General features: G+C 41.7%; 1 protein-coding gene across 13 annotated transcripts in view; it reads right to left on the reverse strand.

The window, feature by feature from the left end:
• The window catches only part of LOC125454807 (utrophin), a 572,019-nt gene that overhangs the window by 358,146 nt on the left and 192,676 nt on the right, over positions 1-21,197 (reverse strand). For 12 of the 13 annotated variants that reach the window (XR_009446113.1, XR_009446114.1, XM_059648282.1 and 9 more), the window contains 4 exons: positions 20,716-20,877; positions 16,491-16,619; positions 14,100-14,273; positions 11,370-11,525 (listed from right to left, as the gene is read on the reverse strand). Coding sequence is in view for 11 of the 13 variants with exons in the window: in XM_059648282.1 (XP_059504265.1) it covers positions 11,370-11,525; positions 14,100-14,273; positions 16,491-16,619; positions 20,716-20,877 (621 nt within the window). In the remaining 2 variants the exon portion in view is untranslated. Of the gene's footprint in view, positions 1-11,369; positions 11,526-14,099; positions 14,274-14,525; positions 14,564-16,490; positions 16,620-20,715; positions 20,878-21,197 lie in introns of those variants that run through there. The other variant, XM_059648284.1, reaches the window with a different exon arrangement.

The following is a 21,197-nucleotide window of genomic DNA, read 5'->3' on the forward strand; positions in this document are numbered from 1 at the left end:
TTTGTGTGGCACGAATGTTAATTGCCACTTATCAGCCAAAGCCTGCATGTTGCTCAGGTCTTGTTGTATATGGACACAGATCCTGAATGATGCTGAACATTGCGCAATCATTAGTAAACTTCCCCACTTCTGACCATAAGACAGGGAATAGGATGGGCAATGAAAGTGGTTTTCAATCAGCTAGGTATAGTGATTGTAACAAGGTCAGCCATGTGGACCTGACAGAATAACAGTTCCATGATTAGGGTTGTCAATCTGTTCCAATCAGGGAGCCCAGGCTGAGAGATATAAACAGGAGTGTTGGAGGTCCTGTTCACTCAGAGAGCTGGCTCTGAGAAAAATAGATGTGTGTCAGGGTGTAAGTAAAGGGTGACCTGGTGACGGGATACCAGCGTCATGGAGTTATTGAAGTGACAATGAGGATAATGCATGCTCCTGAATAAATTTGCTTGCTCAAACGTCTTTGAGTTGGGAACATGCAATTCTGGCAACATGTTGTTACGTGAGAAGTTTGACTTGTTTGATTCTGCTGGAAAATGCAATTTTTTTACCTGGTAAATGACATTGAGGCAGTTGAAAAGCAATGCGTAATTCTCCTGACAGCTTGTGGACCCACAGCTTTTTCAGTTAGAAGGAACCTGATTTTCCCTGAGTGTACCGCAAGGGTCGGTGTTGGGTCCACTGCTGTTTGTCATTTTTATAAATGACCTGGATGAGGGCAGAGAAGGATGGGTTAGTAAATTTGCAGACGACACTAAGGTCGGTGGAGTTGTGGATAGTGACAAAGGATGCTGTAGGTTGCAGAGAGACATTGATAAGCTGCAGAGCTGGGCTAAGAGGTGGCAAATGGAGTTTAGTGCAGACAAGTGTGAAGTGATGCACTTTGGTAGGAGTAATCGGAAGGCAAAGTACTGGGCTAATGGTAAGATTCTTGGTAGTGTAGATGAGCAGAGAGATCTCAGTGTCCATGTACACAGATCCTTGAAAGTTGCCACCCAGGTTGACAGGGCTGTTAAGAAGGCATACAGTGTTTCAGCTTTTATTAATAGAGGGATCGAGTTCTGGAACCAAGAGGTTATGCTGCAGCTGTACAAAACTCTGGTGCGGCCGCACGTGGAGTATTGTGTACAGTTCTGGTCACCGCATTATAAGAAGGATGTGGAAGCTTTGGAAAGGGTGCAGAGGAGATTTACTAGGATGTTGCCTGGTATGGAGGGAAGGTCTTATGAGGAAAGGCTGAGGGACTTGAGGCTGTTTTCATTAGAGAGAAGAAAGTTGAGAGGTGACTTAACTGAAACATATAAAATAATCAGAGGGTTAGATAGGGTGGATAGGGAGAGCCTTTTTCCTAGGATGGTGATGGCGAGCACAAGGGGCATAGCTTTAAATTGAGGGGTGAAAGATATAGGACAGATGTCAGATGTGGTTTCTTTACTCAGACAGTAGTAAGGGAATGGAACGCTTTGCCTGCAACGGTAGTAGATTCGCCAACTTTAAGTACATTTAAGTCATCATTGGACAAGCATATGGACGTACATGGAATAGTGTAGGTTAGATGGGCTTCAGATCGGTATGACAGGTCGGCACAACATCGAGGGCCAAAGGGCCTGTACTGTGCTGTAATGTTCTATGTTCTATAAAAAAATTAGATACTAAAGCATTTCAAGATTTAGTTAAGGAACATTACAACCCCAAGCTTCCTCTAGCTCTGAGACACTATTGGTTATTGTCAGCAATCTGAGAACCAGGGCAATCTGCATCATGATTTTTGACTACGTTAAGATGACTGGCAGAGGTACTGGCTTTGGTTTCAGTCTTAATGAGATGCTAAGATACCATTTGGTACATAGGATTAATGATATAATCATGCAAAAGTACCTTCTAGCTGAAGACCAACTGGACTTCAAACGGGTACTACAACTGGCTTTATTATTGGAAAAAAAATGCGAGCAGAGCATATGAGTTGTACGGTAGTCCGATGGAAGTGTACATCTTCACCAATCCAACTGAGCTTGGGGAACACCACTTGAGAGAATTGCATTGCCTCACTCAGGACATATCCTGAACAGAGGGACTCTAGGTCAGCCCAAAACCCCAAAACAAAGCCAAGCCTCAGCCAAACAGTTAAAACTTTCTTCAGGATCCAGGCCAGCAAGCCATTGTAGTTGCTGCGGTATGCAGACTCAAGACAGCAAGAGTCCCCACTAGACCAAAATTAAGTAAGAGAGCTCAAAGGCCAGTATCTAAGAGAGTTCACACCCTGGAAAGTCTGGTTTGGAACATTCAAATTACTTCGCAACATCTAAATCAGAATCAATCAAAATAAACATCTGGTCAAATGGTCATCCAGTTCTAACGGAGATCAATGGCATGGCCATTTCAGTGATCACAGAACCAGTCTTGAAAAATTCATTCTGGACTCCAATCCTTCAGTTTGTACAAGACCTGAGCCAGACTGACAATCTATTCAGGTTAACTTATTCGTACAACTTCAGTTCTGGTCTGTTATGGTTCAGTTACCATTGACTGTAGTAAAATGCTCAGGCCCAAGTCTAATGGAACAAAATTAGAATCACAGAATCCCCACAGTGTGGAAGGAGGCCATTCAACCCATCAAGTCGACACAAACCCTCTGAAGAGCAGCCCACCCAGGCCCATCCCCCTATCCTACCCCTGTAAGCCTGCATTTCCCATGGCTAATCCACCCAGCCTCTTCATTCCTGGACACTACAGGCAAATTAGCATGGCCAATCCACCCTAACCTGCACATCTTTGGACTGCGGGAGGAAATCAGAATACCTGGAGGAAACCCACGCAGACACAAGCAGAATGTGTGATCTCCACACAGACAGTCACCCAAGGGTGGAATCGAACTCAGCTCCCTGGTGCAGTGGAACAGCAGTGCTAACCACTGAGCCACCGTGCCATTCAATTAGTTGAGAATGATTCACCTAGCTCAACATGTTTCAATTAGAAAATGGGTGCCTGAGTGAAGACTTGATTAAATACCCTGAAGTTTTTCAGGAAGGTCTAGGGAATATCAAAAGAGGCACAGTCACTCAGAAGCAATTCCATGATTCTGCAAGCCCACCCAGGGCCATTTTCCTTACAGACAAAGTTGATACCGAAATCAGGCAGCTGGAAAACGAAAGAATCATCCAATGGTCTGGTCCAAAGAAAACAGCAGTCCAAACTTTAATGGCAAGCTTAAAGAAACAGCCCATAGCTTCACTAGGTACCAAACCGTCCTGGTTCCTATTTGATAGTAGGACCTCATGCACTACAGGGTTAGCTCCAGCAGATTTGCTAAATGGAAGAAGACTCCACATCAGGTTAAATCTCAATTTCCCGAAACAGCGGATGGGAAGGGTGAAACAACATCAAGAATGCCAATGCTGAACACAACACTTTGTTAAGTGAGAGGCACAGTTTACTTCAGGGGATAAATTTTGGTTTGGGAAGGTCAGGTCCAGTGAAGTATAACATTCGGGTAGGTATGATGGTCCTGAACGAGCACATACACCATATGAAAGCTGTAAACTCGCAAACAGTACAAGAGCAAAATGCACCCTGTCCTTCAACTTCCTTTCCGACTATTCCGGAATGAGTGTATTCTCTTCCTCCATTAAGCACTGAAGATACCTCAGAATCTGAGATGGACACGGCAGATGTTATTGCCTTGATGCTTGCCACCTCAAGAGAAGTACGAATTGCTTCCAAGACACACTGGGTGAAAAGGCAAACTACTGTGCATTACATGGCATTTGTTTCAGAGGCAAGGTTGGAGGAACCTGACTTGGTGCTAAAACACTCCAGGAGGAAGTACAAAAATAAGCCAGCCTATGTCCTCAGACTCAGAGGGAGAGATATGCGATGTTTGTAGCAAGGTCAGCCAGGTGGACATCACAGAATATGAGTTCCTTGATTGGACCTGATTTACAGCTCCAATTAGGGAGCCCTGGCTGATAGATATAAACAGGAGTGTCAGGGGTTCTGTTCATTCTTACAGCTGGCTCTGAGGAAGCTGAATCAGTGTCAAGGAATCTCCATGAGTAATTAAAGGGTGACTTGGTGTTGGGATACTGGCCTCTGAGGGATTATTTCACCAGGAAGGAGATTGAAAAATTCTAAACAGTAACCTCAGAATTACTCTCAGATTTGCAAGGTTATATCGAACCTGACAGGAACCTCAGATTCAACAGAAGTAAAACAATAAAAGGAAATATGTGAAGTTCAAAAAAAAAAGAGACACCAAAGTAATGGCAAGCATCAAACAGGATGAAAAATGAAGAATGTTATTTACAGAGCTCGAAACTGTATTGTTAATATTAGGCACGCATGACATCATGAAATTAGAGATGCATGCGAAGTGGATGATACAATAATAACAATAAGAATAGGTGGCTTGAATTTATATATAGATTGAATTCACAGAAATCCTCAGACAGATCACAAGATGCCCGTACAGCACCTTCCAAACCCACGACCACTTCCATCTGGGAGGACAAGGACGGCAGATATATGGGAACACTACCACCTGCAAGTTCCCCTCCAAGCCACTCACTATCCTGACTTCGAAATATATCACTATTCCTTCACTGTCACTAGATCAAGATCCTGGAGTACCCTCCCTAATGGTATTGTGGGTCAGCCCACAACAGGGGAACCATCGTGGTTCAAGAAGGCAACACACCACCACCTTATCAAGGACAACTAGGGCCAGGGATAGGCAAAAAAATTATGGCCAACCAGCAAAACCCACATCCCACAAATGAATTTTAAGAAATTTCTTACCTCAGAGGCCGTGGAAGCTGAGTCATTGAGCATGTTCAAGACATAAATTGTTAGGTTTCTGGAGACTGATTACATTTAGGGATCTGAAGGTACTAGCAAAAGGGCCTTGGTGAGTTAATCTCATGCATGTTGTCAATAGTACACTGTAGCTGTACTAGAAAAGCTTGACTAGGGGTGCAGCTATCTTAGAAGGACAAGTCTGCAGTATAATTGCCAGAATGGCAATGGGGCCATAGCCTTTCCAGTGTCCAGTGCCTTCTGCTGTTTTTTGATGTCACATGACAACTGGCATTTGTGAAGCTGGTGACCTCAGGAAGAGGCCAAGATAGGATGGTAAAATGTCAAGAACAGGTACCAAACATAATCAACAGGACTACTGAAATGGAACACAGAAGAAAGGAGTTGGGAACAATTATTGAGCTGCCCCTTCCAACCTGCTTCACCATCCAATAAGATCATGGCTGATCTGATGATGTCTCAGTTCTACTTTACTGCCTGCACTCCATTACCCTTAACTCCTTTGACTATCAAAGATCAGTTTTATTCAGCCTTGAATAGATTTAAACACCTGGGCTCTGCTACCAGCTACAAAGAGAATTCCATCCTCTAAGGACCTTCAGAGACAAAACAAACCCTCATCTTTGTCTTAAAAGTGAGACTTTCCATCCTTAAACTATGTCAGCTAGTTTTAGACTCCCCCAAAAAGGGAAACATCCTAGAGGCATCAATCTAATCGGTCACCTCAAGATCTTACATTTGAATAAAATCATCTCTCATTCTTCTAAACTCTACCGTACACAGAGCTAGATTATGCAACCATGATTCATACAATAAGCTCTTCATACTATGAAAGAGCTGAGTAAACTTATCTGAACCACTTCTAAAACAATTATATCTTTTTCAAAACAGCAGGCCAAAACAATACTCTGTATTTCAGGTTTCTATATTTACATTCCATTCACTGTGCAACAAATGGTAACATTCAATCTGACAATCACCTGTCATCCTGCAAACTCACTGTGAGATTCATGTACCAGAACATCCAGATACCTCTGTATCACCAAATCCTGCATTCTCTCACCATTTAAATAGTATGCTGCTTTTCTATTATTCCTGGTAAAATGGACAAATACACATTTACCCACACTATACTCCATCTGCCAAGATTTTGCCACTCACTTAATCTGTGTACATTGTTTTCCAGACACCCTACCTTCTGACAACTTACCTTCCTGTCCATTTTGGTACCATCAACAAATTTAGCGACCATACTGTCAGTTCATTCATCAAATCCATTGACATTGGCCCCATCATAGATTCCTACGGCACTCCACAATTTACAGCATTTCAATCTGAAAACAATTCAGTTAATCTCTCCCATTTCCTGTTCACTCGCAAATCCTTCATTCATGCTAAAATGTAAGCACTTACACCATGCCAAAACTTTTGACATAGCACCTTATCGAATGCATTCTGAATTTCTACATACTCACAGATCTACCAGTCAGTTCCCCTCTATCCAACATGAATGCTACTTTGTCAAAATAAAACCCGAGTTAGACATAATTTCCTTTTCACAAAAGCATACTTTTCTAACAACCACAACAATCTTTTTAACCTTTAATATTTCTCATCTGTACCCAAACTAATTTTACATTTTGATTTTGAAATTAAGGTCATCTCTCAGAACTGAGCCAATAGCATGCTTAATAAATGTCACCACACCACCTCTTCCTATCTTCCTGCTATTTGATATGTCAAATACTTTTCAACATTCAGTTCTCAGCCTTGGTCACCTTTCAACACATATCTATAATTCTCAGAGTTATACAGCATGGAACTAGATCCTTCGGCTCAACTCATCCATGCTGACCAAGGAATTATGAACTTGCATTCCCCAAGTCCCTCTGTTTAACAACATTCCCCAGGGCCCTACCATTAACTGTGTAAGTCCTGCCCTGGTTTGACTTACCAAATTGCAACACCTCACATTTATATAAATTAAACTCCATCTGCCATTCCTTAGTCCACTGACCCACGAACCCACGAGAGGCATTTGGTCCACACCGCTTCCTGAGTTCAATGACCATTTTCTTCATTTTGTTGACATTGAGGGAGGGATTGTTGGTTACACCACGCCAATAAGCTATCTCTTTGCTGTACGCCAGTCTCGTTGTTTGAGATCCAACCCACTACAGTAATGTCAACAGTAAGTTTGTAAATGGAACTAGAACTGAATTTGGCCACACAATCATGAGTGTATAAGGACTAAAGGGGCTGAGTACTCAGCCTTGTGGAGCACCGGTGTTGAGGAATATTGTGGAGAAGCTGTTGTCATATGTTCTTACTGGCTACAGTCTCCATGTCAGGTCCTGAGGATTTAACCACCTTCATGCATTATAAGACCTCCAGTACCTCCTCTTCTGTATTGTGGACGTTTTTCCAAGATATCACTTTTTATTTCCCCAAGTTCCCTAGCTTCCATGTCTTCCTGCACAGTAAATACTGATGCAAAATATTCACTCAGGGTCTTGTCCATCTTCTGTGGTTACACACATACATGGCCCCATTTATCTTTAAGGAGCCCTATTCTCTCCTTTGCTGCTCTTTTTGCCCTTAATATACTTGCAGAATCTCTCTGGGTTCTCCCTAATTTTATCTGCCAAAGTTATCTCATGTCCCCTTTTTGCCCTCCTAATCTCCCTCTTAAATGTACTTCTGTACGCCCTATTACTCCTGGAGGGATTCATTTGATCCCAGCTTTCTATACCTGACATATGCCTCCTTTTTCTAGTCATTCAATGTTCCCTACTCCTGCCACCCTTGCCCTTCACACTAACAGGAACATGCTGACCCTGAACTCTTGTCATCTCACTTTTGAAACCAACTTCCTCCTTTTATCTGCAAACAGCCTCCCGCAATCAACTGTTGAAAGTTTCTGTCTAACATCATCAAAATTGGCCTCGTCTCAAGTCAGAACGTTAACCTGTGCACCAGACCTATCCTTTTCCATAACAATTTTAAAATTAATAGAACAATGATCACTGGTCCCAAAGTGCACCCCTGCTAACACCTCAATCACCTGTCCTGCCTCATGTCCCAAGGGGAAGTCAAGTTTTGCCTCTTCTTTATATAATGATTCAAAAGGTTTTCTTGACCACACTTAAATTCCTCACCATCCAAGCCCTTCACACTTCGGGAGTCCCTGTCCTACCGATTTAGCCCCATCTGTGCTAACAATTAGTGATAAATGCTGGCCTGTGTATCAAGACAAGTAGAATATGATAAAATCATGCTTCACCTATATAAAGCTATAACTAGACGACACCATGACAATTGAGATTAGCTCTGAGCACTACAACTAAAGATGGAGATACTGACCTTGGAGGGAGTGCAGTGACTGACAGTTGGAATCCAAGAGTTAAATTACCAACTGGGATTCCACAAACTAAGATTGCATCCCCTAGAGTTTAAAAGGTTCAAGAGGAATCCTATTAAACTTTGCAACGTATAGGGAAACAAATTGGGTGGGTACAGGAAAACTATTTCTGCTAGTTGGAGAATCTAGGAATTGCGGCACAGACTCTGAGAGCCAGGCCTCTTAAAAATGAAGTTAGGAAATATTCCCACATGCAAAGGACAGTTTGGAATGCTCTTCTGCAAATGCCAATGGATGCAACATGAATGATTAATTTCAAAAGGGAGACTGATACATTTTTGCCAAGCAAAAGCATTGAGAGGTATGGGAAATAGGTGGCAATATGTTCAGTGAAGGATCAGTCATGATCTCATTGAACAGCAGACCAGGCTTTAGGGGGTTAGATTAGATCAGATTAGATTCCCTACAGTGTGGAAACAGGCCCTTCGGCCCAACAAGTCTACACCGCCCCTTGAAGCATCCCACCCAGACCCATCCCCCTATAATCCACACACCCCTGAACACTATGGGCAATTTAGCATGGCCGATCCACCTAGCCTGCACATCTTTGGACAGTGGGAGGAAACCGGAGCACCCGGAGGAAACCCACGCAGACACGGGGAGAACATGCAAACTCCACAGACAGTCGCCCGAGGCTGGAACTGAACCCAGGTCCCTGGCGCTGTGAGGCTGCAGTGCTAACCACTGAGCCACTGTGCCGCCCTCATGGTTAATATGGTTTCATCCTGCTTCTATGTTTCTACGCTCTTACTGGATCAAAACATTATCTGTTTCTATCTCCACAGACGCTGCCAGGCCAACTGAGTTTCACAAGCACTTTGTTTTTATTTCAGACCTGCAACATCAGCAATATTTTCAGAGATAATGGGAACTGCAGATGCTGGAGAATTCCAAGATAATAAAATGTGAGGCTGGATGAACACAGCAGGCCAAGCAGCATCTCAGGAGCACAAAAGCTGACGTTTCGGGCCTAGACCCTTCATCAGAGAGGCTCTCTGATGAAGGGTCTAGGCCCGAAACGTCAGCTTTTGTGCTCCTGAGATGCTGCTTGGCCTGCTGTGTTCATCCAGCCTCACATTTTATTATCGCAATATTTTGCTTGTTTTTGCTTTTATCAGATCTCTTCTTCCACATAAAAACAGAAAGAACTGCGGATGCTATAAATCAGGAGCAAAATCAAAGTTGTTGGAAAAGCTCAGCAGGTCTGGCAGCATCTGTGAAGGAAAAAAAATAACACTTCGGGTCCGGTGACCTTTCATCAGGGCTCAGAGTTCTGAGTCCCTCAGAGTTCTGAGGAAGGGTCACTGGATGCCAAATGTTAACTCTTTTTTTCCTTCCCAGATGCTGCCAGACCTGCTGAGCTTTTCCAGCAACTGCTAGGCCTCAATCACTTACTCCATCACCACAGTGGAATCATTGCAGTACGCCAATATTAATGAATTATTTTATCAACCATGATTTCAGGAACTTAGCCCATCTCACCTGCCTTTACTGAGTAGGCCCACATCTCCAATCAAGACACACTTACAAAATGGCAACTCTGTCAATTTTAATGCTGCCTGATGCTCTCGTATCCATTGGTCACTCTACACATTTGAACCTATAGAGAATTGACTCGTCATCCAGCAATGAACATGATCCAGTCCTTATGTGTCCACACAACTCGGAGATTAGAAGATCTCAGTTAATGTTCCCCTTTATAAACCAAACAGCTGACACAACTATAACCACTGCCTACAACTCTGTAGCTCTGCCTCATCTCCAAGTATTCCAGATCAGAAACCACTGAAGATAGAATAGCCTCCCCTATAAAATAAAGGGATTTCCTGTGACTTAATAGAAGAACAGGACATGAGCCACAAATATCATTGAACTTGAAGCTTTTACTCAATGTCCATTGACAATTCTTCCAACACTACTCTGAGGAGCCTATTTGAACATGATCAAAATAATTATGCAGATGAAAAACTTCAAATAATTTTAATTCAGCTGGAATTAGGCAGCTCCCATGCAGCTTCTCTCTCTGCAAGATCAAGTCAAATGCACATACAAGATGCAAGCCCACACTGCCCAGCAAAGTGTATTACGTGTGTGTTCCAGACACTGATTATCTCATAATTCAGAAGGAGAAAGTGACTTATTCTCATACTGCTTCTTCTTCCCCTGGCTGTGATATTATTCAGCTAAATTTCTAGGTGACATCAAGTATTCCTGAGGAGCTTCCGTGTGTCAGCAAGACAATTCATGCTGACAGAGTATTTGTCATCACAAAACATGGTCATTAGCTTCAATCCTGCCAAAGTTCAGACACAGCTTTCAACTGGGGACAGCAATCAGTAAAAAAAACGTGGCCAACATTTTCTTAATCAAAGGTAAAATAATCCCACTGTCCCTCTAAATGACCCCTCTGGAAATATCCAGTTGAAGGCCATTCCTAGGATGGAGTAGGGATCAAACAAAGAAGAAAATGGTGATCATAGTCTTGGATATTTCAGTGCATGGAACATACATTTAAAGAGATTGAAAGAACTGCATTTTTTTATACAAAGCACTATTCCCACTAGTCTGGAGTTTTGGGGGTTTGTATTCAGACAGTCAACGTACCAAATGAAGATTTTAGTAAAGGCACAAGAATAAAAAATGAGTACTGCAATCTTATCAGAGATAATAGGAACTGCAGATGCTGGAGAATCCAAGATAACAAGGTGTGGAACTGGGTGAACACAGCAGGCCAAGCAGCATCGGAGGAACAGGAAAGCTGACATTTCGGGCCTAGACCCTCTCTATACTGCAATCTTATGTCCAGCATAGGAATAAGTTGCCAGTTTTAAAATCCCACAGGACGTTTCGATGGCAAGTACGCTAGTAATTCAAAAAATACTTCCTGTTTTACTTCAACAAGTTCAAAACTTGTAAGTGTATTTGCTATTTTATGTTGATATAACAGCATCCTCTTTTCTCCTATGACAGTATAAAGTAAATTTAAAATAGATATCTTGGCTGTACTGAAGTAAAGGTAACTGTCAAATTAAACACTCCCACTTTTAAATGAAGTAATAACTGACTGTCTTTCATCACTGTTATCAGCTGTTATTAAATCATCCCAATATCTTCTTCCACTATTTACTCCACTTACCTGTGCTCCCATTTCATTGTACAAAAGCTTCAGAGCTGTCAATTGCTCATCCATTAATTTAGGGTTCTCAGTCTGCTGTTTCTGAACAATTTGTCGCCCAGTCTTTATTACTGTCTCTACTTCAAGTTTCACTTCACTCAGTGTTTTATATAATTTCTAAAACAGAGAAAATCTTTTAATTAGCAAACATGGTAACAGATGATACCAACAACAAAAAACTGAATGGCGTATATAATCTAGACATGTTTATCTGTGCAGGGATGGAATAGTTGAGGGCAGGAAAATAACCTTCCAATTTAAAACTACAATAAAATTCATCCTTAATTCAATGGTTGTGACAATTCTATTTACTTAGATAGGCTTCCCAGTTTAAAAAATGTTTCCATAAACCAATCAATTTTTAACAATTTTTCAGGAAAATCACATTTTGCAAAATCCATCCAAGGCGATTTTAAACAAGAAGTCGAATTGCAATTAAAATGTCCATAAAAGCGCTGTGACATATTCTACTTAAGGATCTTTGCCATTATGACAAACACATTCAATGTTTTATAAACTAAGTTGAAAGTGCTGTATTCAGCAAAATAACAAATGCAATTGCAAGGCCAATTATCTGTAAATTAATTTTTAAATAATTTATTTTTAATTAAATAGTTGGAAGACAGTAAAATTGGCAATCGGCAGGGTAATATGCTTCTCCTGCAGAACGTGGGAAATCAGAGACAGTCTGAACATCTCTAAAGATGACAACTGCAGGAAGTGTGTCCAATCAGAGCTCCAATCAGATTGTATGAATCGATTAGAGTAGCAACTGGACGCACTTAGAAGCATGCTGGAGATTGAAAGCCTCCTAGACAGGAGTTTTAGAGATGTGGTGCACCCAATGTTCATGCAGAGAGATGGGTGACCACCAGAAGGAGCAGGAGTCACCAATGGCTATCCCCCTCTCCAACAACTATACTGTTTCAGATACTGTGGGCAGGATGGGGTGGATGACCTATCAGGGGATGGTGACAGCATCAGCCAAAATGGTGGCATCACAGCCAGGCCTGTTATACAGGAGCAAGTTTCAAAGTGCAGAAGAGCAGTCGTAATAGGGGACTCCATTGTCAGGGCCTCAGGTAGGTCTTTCTGTGGCTGGAAAAGGGACTCCAGAATGTTGTGTTGCCTCCCTCAGATCAGAGTCAAGGAGGTCTCTGAGCGGCAGAGGACATTCTCAAAAGGGAGGATGAGCATTCAGATGTTATGGTATACACTGGTACTAATGACATAAGTTGGAAAAGTGACAAGGTCCTGCAAAGAGAGTTCAGGGAGTAAGATAGTAAGTTGAAAAGCAAGGCCAGTAGGTTTGTGATTTTAGGATACTCCCTCTGCCACATGCTAGTGAGGCTAGGATAGGAAGATAGCACAGTTAAATATGTAGGAGGGAGGGCTTCAGATATGGATTTCTTCCAAGGCAGGTAGGAAATGTACAAGAAGGATGGGTTGCACCTAAACTGGGGGAACACCAATATCGTAGTAGGGAGATTTTCTAATGCCACTCTGGAGGGCTTAAACTAGTATGGTAGGGGGGCAGGAACCAGAACATTCGACGGAAGAGCGATTTAAGACTAAGGTCAGTAAGGCCAAGGGGAAGAACAGAAAAAGAGAGGTTGCTGAAATGGCGGGATTGGCAGACTGAAGTGTATTTGTTCTAACACGAGGAGTATGACAGGTATGACAGATGATCTTAGAGCTTGGATTAATATATGTAACTATGATGCTGTAGCTACTTCAGAGACTTGGTTGAGAGGGGGTCAAGGCTAGCAGCTTAATGTTCTGGGATTCAGATGTTTCAGGCATTGCAGAGAGGGATGTGAGGGAGTCGCATTACTGACTAGGAAGAACATCACAGCTGAGGAAGGACACCTTGAAGGGCTCATCCAGCAAAGCTCAGGAATAGGAAGGGTCCATCACTTTGATGGAAATGAAGTACAGGCCTCCTAAAAATCAGCAGGAGATAGAGGAATAGATATGTCTACAAACTATGGAAAAGCTTATGGAGTACTTTGTCCAGTTCTGGTCACCCAGTTATAGGAAGAATTTTATTAAGCTGGAGAGGGTTCAGATGAGATTTAACAGGATGTTGCTGGGAATAGAAGGTTTGAGTTATAAATAAAAGGTTAGATAAGCTGGGACCTTTTCTCACGAGTGTATAGGAGGTTGAGAGGTGACCTTATAAAATCATAAGGGGTATTGACAGCGAAAAGACACCTGCCATTTAACCTAAGATAGGGAATTTCAAGACAAGGCAGCACAGTTTAAGGTGAGAGGAGATAGATTTTAAAGAAGGTTTGTGGGGCAATTTTTTTCTACAGAAGTGAGGAAGTGGTGGAATAGGGTGTAGTCACAATGTTTAAAAGACACTTAGAGAAGTAGACGAATAGGACAGGTTTGGAGGGCTATGGGCCAGAAGGCAGGTGGGGCTAGTTTAGTCTGGGATTATGTTTCTATGAGTCTGTTTTTGTGCTGTATAACTCCATGACTCAGAAGATTGCATGTCTAATACAACCTATCAACATGAGATAATACAAATAATGAATGGCCAAAAGGTAAAGTTCTGGAAAAATCCAGCACGTAGCATCTGAGGAGACAGAGAAACCAGAGTTAACATTTTGAATCCAATATTACTCTTCTTTGGGCAAGAACTGACTTGATGTACAACATAGCTTACAATTTCATGATGTTTACCATACAACAATCCAACTGGGGCTGTATTTCCTCAGGTTCAACACTCCTCATGTCCAACACATGCAGTTCTGCTCGAACGCCATCCAACACATGTTTACAATCTAGCATACGCTGCTCAAAATTTGCTGGCTTCTGGAAAAGCTGGAATTTTGTTGACACTTCTCGAAGTTTCCTCTGTTAATTATACAAAATGGCAAACTAGTAAAGACCGTTGAGCTTCATGGTGCCTTGCACTTTGCTAGTTTACAAAAGAGTACGTATAGCTATCTAGGAAAAGCACAGAGAGAAATATCAGAAAATGGAAGTTTATGCAAATTAACAGGGTGACTGATTTAAACTATATATACAGCCTCGTGGCATATACATCTGCAGCCCATAATGACCAAAAGCTTTCTGTGCATTGTATACAAAAGCGCACACACTTACAAAGGTAAAGACAAACGAGAATAAAGTGAAAACCCAAACTACCGCATACAGTCCTCAGTGCAGCAAAGGCCTATAGAAAGAAATATAGGGAGAAAGTGATACACACACGTAAGAAACAACTTAAGGAAGTATCAGTAGCTGAAAATTTCAACATTTACATAAAGAACCACTGCAAAACATACAAGTGTACTTAAGCTCAGTACTTTCAGAATTAGAATCCACATCACCAATTTATATCAAATAAAATTCAAAAATCCCTGGCCACTCAATGTGCAGAAAGTTAACAGAACAAAATAAGGCTAAAGGGAGACAAAATAAAGAATTGACTTAAACTTGTAACTTTCTTTTTGTGAAAGATCATTACCACTGGGCAGTTTAGAAGTTCCTCCAAGAAAGCCCTCTAAATACACCACATTAGATGTCAAATCTCCCAAAGAGCTTTCTGAACTTAAAAGTAGAAAATTTCCTTGCATGCATTGCAGTTACAGTTTAAACAAGCCAGGACTCATGTTTCTTTATGGTTCGAGTACAAGAGAAAAAAAGCCACACTCATATTTGCTCAAACTTATCCAAAACAGAACAGTATGGCAAGTATGTACAAGCAGGGACCTACAAAATATCAGCATTCGAATTGTCCAATTTCATCCTCTCATACATTCCTCCCATGCAAACCTACAGCTCTCATAACACTGCCAACACCACTCCCTACCCGCTATTCATCCTAAGCATCCCCATCCTTCTAATGCCAATCCTTCTATCGCATTCCATCCTTCTAATCCCTTTTCTCTATGCAATTTTATTCTTCCAATACAACTCTCCTCACACTATTCCACTGCACTATTCCGGCCCTTTCATGTCAATCAATCCCAATTCCTGTTCCCCAAGCCCCATTGTTTCCATCCCCATCCATTGCTCTATCTCCACTGCATGCCTCTTATGTTAATTGTCCAGCATGCTACCACTATCCCTCTCTCTCCTGTGCCTGGTGCTCAACCCCTCAGTCCAATCTCATTCCCCAAGTCTTTCAGCCAGGGTACCCTGACCTTTGAAGTCTACTTACTGTCTAATGTTATTTTTCTCCACGAACCCCCGGCTCCCTTTAACCCATTTTACTGTCACTGCTACTATCAACCATCGGTTGCCACGTGTCTCATACTCCAACTCTCTACATGCCCAAGTGCCTCAGATGGGAGGCTCCAACAACTAAAACAACCTACCAGTCAATCAGAAAAGTGTGTACAAACAAAAATTATGTTTAACCATACAATACATAAAACTAAGAATTACTACAGCCACTTCAGAATTGCAACAAAAGTTGAACTTGTAACATTTTTTTTCAAAGTCAAACATCAGAGTCATACAAAACAGCAAGAGACCCGTCGTTCCAACTCAGCCACGCCAACCAGGCATTCCAATCTGACTCAGCCCCAATTGCCGGCATTTGGCCCATATCCCTCTAAACATTTCCTATTCATATACCCATCCAGATGCCTTCTAAATGTTGAATTGTACCCAGCTCCACCACTTCATCTGGCAGCTCATTCCACACACGCTCCACATTCTGCGTGTAAATGGCACCCCTCAGTTCTTTTTTAAATCTTTCTCCTCTCACCTTAAACCCATACCCTCTAGTTTTGGATTCCCTCACCGAGGTAAGGAGATCTTGACTATTCCCCCTATCCATGTCTCATGATTTTATAAACCTCTATAAGGTCACTCCTCAGCCTCCAACACTTCGAGGGAGAAAAGCCCCAGCTCAAACTCTCGAATCTCAACAACATCCTCCTAAATCTTTTCTGCGGCCTCTCAAGTTTAACAACACCTTCCTATAGGAAGGCAAACAGAATTTAATCAACATATCTGAGACTTCTTCACGTTAAAGAGGTGCACAAATTCATAGTTTGTTTCAAACATTCCAAAATGCAGCATTCAAAGTCTCTCGATTTTCAGTTAATCCATTCGTACCTGAAGCAAATCCAACTGTGTCCCACCACGAGAGTTAGGCTTGTTATCTAACAAAGGCAGGGTCCTCATATTTTTCATCTTCATCTCCTCTAAGTTGGATTCATAAGCTGCAATATCTGTTTTAATTTTCTGTGAACAATAGAAAAAAGACAAGATCATAACTCACACTGGAACATCCTTGCAGAAGGGTAACAGAGCAAGGTACAGTTCCAAAAATCACAACAAATCAGCACATTTTCACATTATGACACTCGTTGACAATCAAGGATAGAGTCAGCAACCATATATTTTCTTGTTAAAATTAGGTTTATATTGATGTTTGTATGGATGCTATTTATGTGGTGTGCATGGACTTCCAGAGGCAGTTCATAAAAAGTGTCACACAACAGACTTCAGAGAAAAGTTGCAGCTCATAGAGCAAAAGGGACAGTAGCAACATGAATACAAAATGATTGAGCAATAGGAAACAAAGAATAATGGTCAATGGAATTTTTTCTGGCTGGGGTAAGGCTTGCAGTGGAGTCCCCCACTGTATCCCAAGTATCGGGAGCTTTACTTTTCCTGAAACATATTAATGACCTAGATCTTCGAGTGCAGGAACAATACCAAAGTTTGTGGATAATTCAAAAATTAAACAATTGTAAATTGTGAGAAGGACTGTGTAGAACTCCACAAGGACGTTTGTTGACACACAACATAAGGGGTACAATTCTAAAGAGGATCCAGGAGCAGAGGACCTGGATGTGTATGTACAGAGATCATTCAAAGTATCAGAACAGATGGAGAGAGCAGTTAATAAAATATAGAGTCTCCTGGGCTTCATTAACAGCAGCTTACAGTACAAGTGCAAGGAGGTGATGCTAAATTTGCATACCAGTTTTGTTAGAGCTCAGCAGAGTCCTGTGCACTGGTATGGGCACCACTGTACAGAAAGAAGGTGAACACAATGAAATTAATGCAAAATAAATTAACAGGAATGGTTCCAGGGCCTAGAAAATTCAGTTAAAAGGACAGATTTGAATTTGGAAATGTTCTCCTTGAAGAGAACAAGATCAAGAGAAATCTGCTAGAACTTTTCAACATCATGATGAGGATTGATAGAGAAGAAAGGGAGGAACTGTGTCTCCTTGTAAAAGAGGCACACATTTAAAGTGAATTACCTTAAGAGTCACAGGCTATTTAGTCTATCATGTCTGCTCCACCATTCAATGAGATCATGACAGTCTTCAACTCTACTTGCCTGCTTTTATCCTACAACTCTCAATTCCGTTATTGAAGATCAGTTAAACTCAGTTTGAATATATTGCTCTGCAGCCAACTGCAGTAAAGAATTCTAAAATTCACTAGCCTCATCACTGTCTAAAGGGTGGCACCTTATACGGAGATTATGCCCTCTGATCCTAGTTTTTCCCATAAAGGAAAACAACAACTCTATATATACTTTCTATGTTTCAATGAAGTTGCTTCTCATTCTTTTCATCTCCAATTAAGACAGGCCCAACCTGCTCAACCTCTCCTCATAAGACAGACCCTCCAAATCTGGGATCAACCTAGTGAATCTTCTCTTGACTGCCTCCTCTACTAGTATTTGCAGAGATACTGGATGGGTTGAATGGCGTTCTTCGGTGCCATAACACTTCTGTGATTCTACAGGAGTGCAGGGAGAGTTCATTGAAGGAAATGCAGTTCCGCAATAAAATAGGTATGACAACAAAAGGGCAAAACTGACTTCAGACAAATACAGAAATTGCTGGAGAATCTCAGCAGGTCTGGCAGTATCTGTGGAGAAAAAGCAGAGTTAACGTTTCAAGTTCAGTAACACCACCCTTCAGCACTGGGTTAGGGTTCTGTTTTATTTCCGATTTTCAGCATCTGCAGTTCTTTGGTTTACTTTACTAACTTCAGGTAGGCTTTGATTAATAAAAGAATCAATTCATGAAACTGTTGCAGCACAGAAGGCAGACTCCAGCCCATCGAGTCTGTGTCATCTCTCCAAACGAGCAATACACTTAGTACAATTCACCTACCTTTTCCCACTAACCCTGCACGTTTGATTCTCAGATAACAATCTCATGCCATTTTCAACTGAACTAGCTTCCATCACACTCTCAGGAAGTGCATTCCTGATCATGAACCACCTTCTACATGTAGAACATTTCCTTGCATCACCTTTGCTTCTTTTACCCAGTGGAATTGTTTCTCTCTATCTATCCTGTCCTGAACATTCAAGAGTTTGAAAACCTCTATCAGAACTACTTTTCTTTCTCCAAAGAAAACTGCTGTAACTTCTCAAATCTTTCTTCATTATAGAAGTTCCTGATCCTTAAAACCACTCTTATTAATCGTTTTTGCAGTTTCTCTTATGCTTTCACGTCCTTCCTAAAGCACAGAACCCAGAGCTGGATGTAATACTTCAGCTCAGGCCAACCTGTATCTTGCATAATTTCAACAAAACCTTCTTGTTCCTGTATTCTATGACCCTATCAATAAAGCCTGGTATACTGTATGCTTTATTAACTGCAACTTCAACCTGTCCTGCCGCATTCACTGACTTATACACAAACACAGCCAAGAATAATTTCTTGCCCTCAACAAGATTTGTCAAGGGCAACTTTTCAATTTTCAGAAATGTGTGTTTCGGTCTCTCAAACTCCTTCATTAGGTCATACAATCACTTAGTAGCAATACCTTATGCACTTGTGTTGACATATGGGGGGAGTCAGGCTCACACAGAGGCTGAATTAGAAGAATTCAACAATATCCTGCATATAAGCTTCATTGTTCCATTATTACATCACAGTTAACATAGTAGGAAATCATTAATTTAATTACTGCTGTGTCAAGGCAAGTAATGAAAGACAACAGGCATAAATTTACATTTTTAAAAGAACTGAAAGACACTTCTATAATAAAAAGCCATCACACGACACTTTCTGCAGACTAGTGAGGTCATAGCTAAACACATGAATATCTTACTAGCAGTTACTGCACCTCAAATAATTCATAGCCTGCAAAACATTGTGTAGTCAGATAACATGTACACAAAAACCTTTACGCAAGTAAACCACTGAAAACTAAGTTCTACAACTGACATTGAAGATACTATATTAAAATTATGACATTTTCCCTGAACTCCTACAACTTTTAATCTAGAGGCTCCTCAATAATTTATAAAACATTTATGACTCAGTTTCAAGTATACCCTTACTAAAAAGTTTAAATTCCTACCCACCTTGCAGCCCTTCAACTCCCACTCCAGAACCTCTCACTCTGCCCTTGCAACTCCTCTTCCTGCCTCCCCATTATGACTCCTCTTTTTGCAGCCTCACATCTCAATCCTTTCCAGTCTCCACCCTCCACCAGCTCCTTGGCTTGGACCCTTGCCCTCACTGACCTTGGTCCACATTCTCAACCACTGGTCTCACTCCTGATCTACCCTGTGGTTCCCCCCTCACCACCACCACTCACCTTGCTCCAGATCTCATCTACAAGCTGGTTCACTGGCCTCATTAACCTTCCCAGCAGTCTTGCTTCCTGCCTCTCCCTAGAACGCAAATCCTCCAGTCCCAGCAACATCTTGATAAATCTTCTCTGAACCCGCTCCAATTTTACAATATCTTTCCTACAGCAGGGCAATCAGAACTGTACACAGTACTCCAGAAGAGACCTCACCAACATCCCGTACAACCTCAATGCAAAGTCTCAACTCCCATGTTGAACCATCTGAGCAATGAAAGATACATCTGCTAAATGCCTTCTTAATCACCATGTTCACCTGAGATGCAACTTTCAAAGAACTATGTACCTGAACTTTCAGGTCTCTTGGTTCGACAACACTATCTAGAGCCTTATCATTAACTATTGGGGACAGACTGCCATTTCTGCATCTGCAGTAGTAATTCCAAGATGGGGAGTGCTTCCATGGTGCCAGGGTCAGGAACATTCTAAGGGTGGGCAAGGTAAACAGCCAGACGTTGATTCTGTAATTGCATCAATCATACTGCCGAAAAGAGGAATACAATCCTGCAGAAAAGGTTTATGGAGCAAGCCTCAAAAGGTATTAATGTCCATTTACTTCCAGTACCATACACTACTGAGCACTGAAATAGGCACTTTAAGCTGATGAATGTGTATTGTTTTTGGATAGCTCAAAAAGGTTGTGGCACATGGGATGGTGGCAAATTCTTTCATGAATTAGATACATCAAATGAAACATTTCTGTAACCTGAGCTTCTTGTGGCATTTGTAAGGCATCTATGCGGTCTGTTAAATACAAGGTTAACTGCTTATCCAGCAATCCAAGTGACTCCTGCAGCTTGTGCATTCGCTGTTCATTTTCTTGAGACATTTGTAAATGCTTCTCCAATGAGATCTGCTTGTTCACAGCCTATAAAACAAACAAGGTGTTATGATCAGAGATAATGGGATCTGCAGATGCTGGGGAATCCAAGATAACAAAGTGTGGAGCTGGATGAAATCAACAGGCCAAGCAGCATCTCAGGAGCACAAAAGCTGATGTTTCGGGCCTAGACCCTTCGTCTAGGTCCGAAACATCAGCTTTTGTGCTCCTGAGATGCTGCGTGGCCTGCTGAGTTCATCCAGCTCCACACAAGGTGTTATGATCCCAGCTGATGGTAATACTGGCCAAGTCAGGTCCCAGACTGAAACCTGGCTTAAAGATGATGCATCTTTTTCAGTTAACTATGT

Source organism: Stegostoma tigrinum, chromosome 9 (genome assembly GCF_030684315.1).
Source record: "Stegostoma tigrinum isolate sSteTig4 chromosome 9, sSteTig4.hap1, whole genome shotgun sequence".
Lineage (NCBI taxonomy): Eukaryota > Metazoa > Chordata > Chondrichthyes > Orectolobiformes > Stegostomatidae > Stegostoma > Stegostoma tigrinum.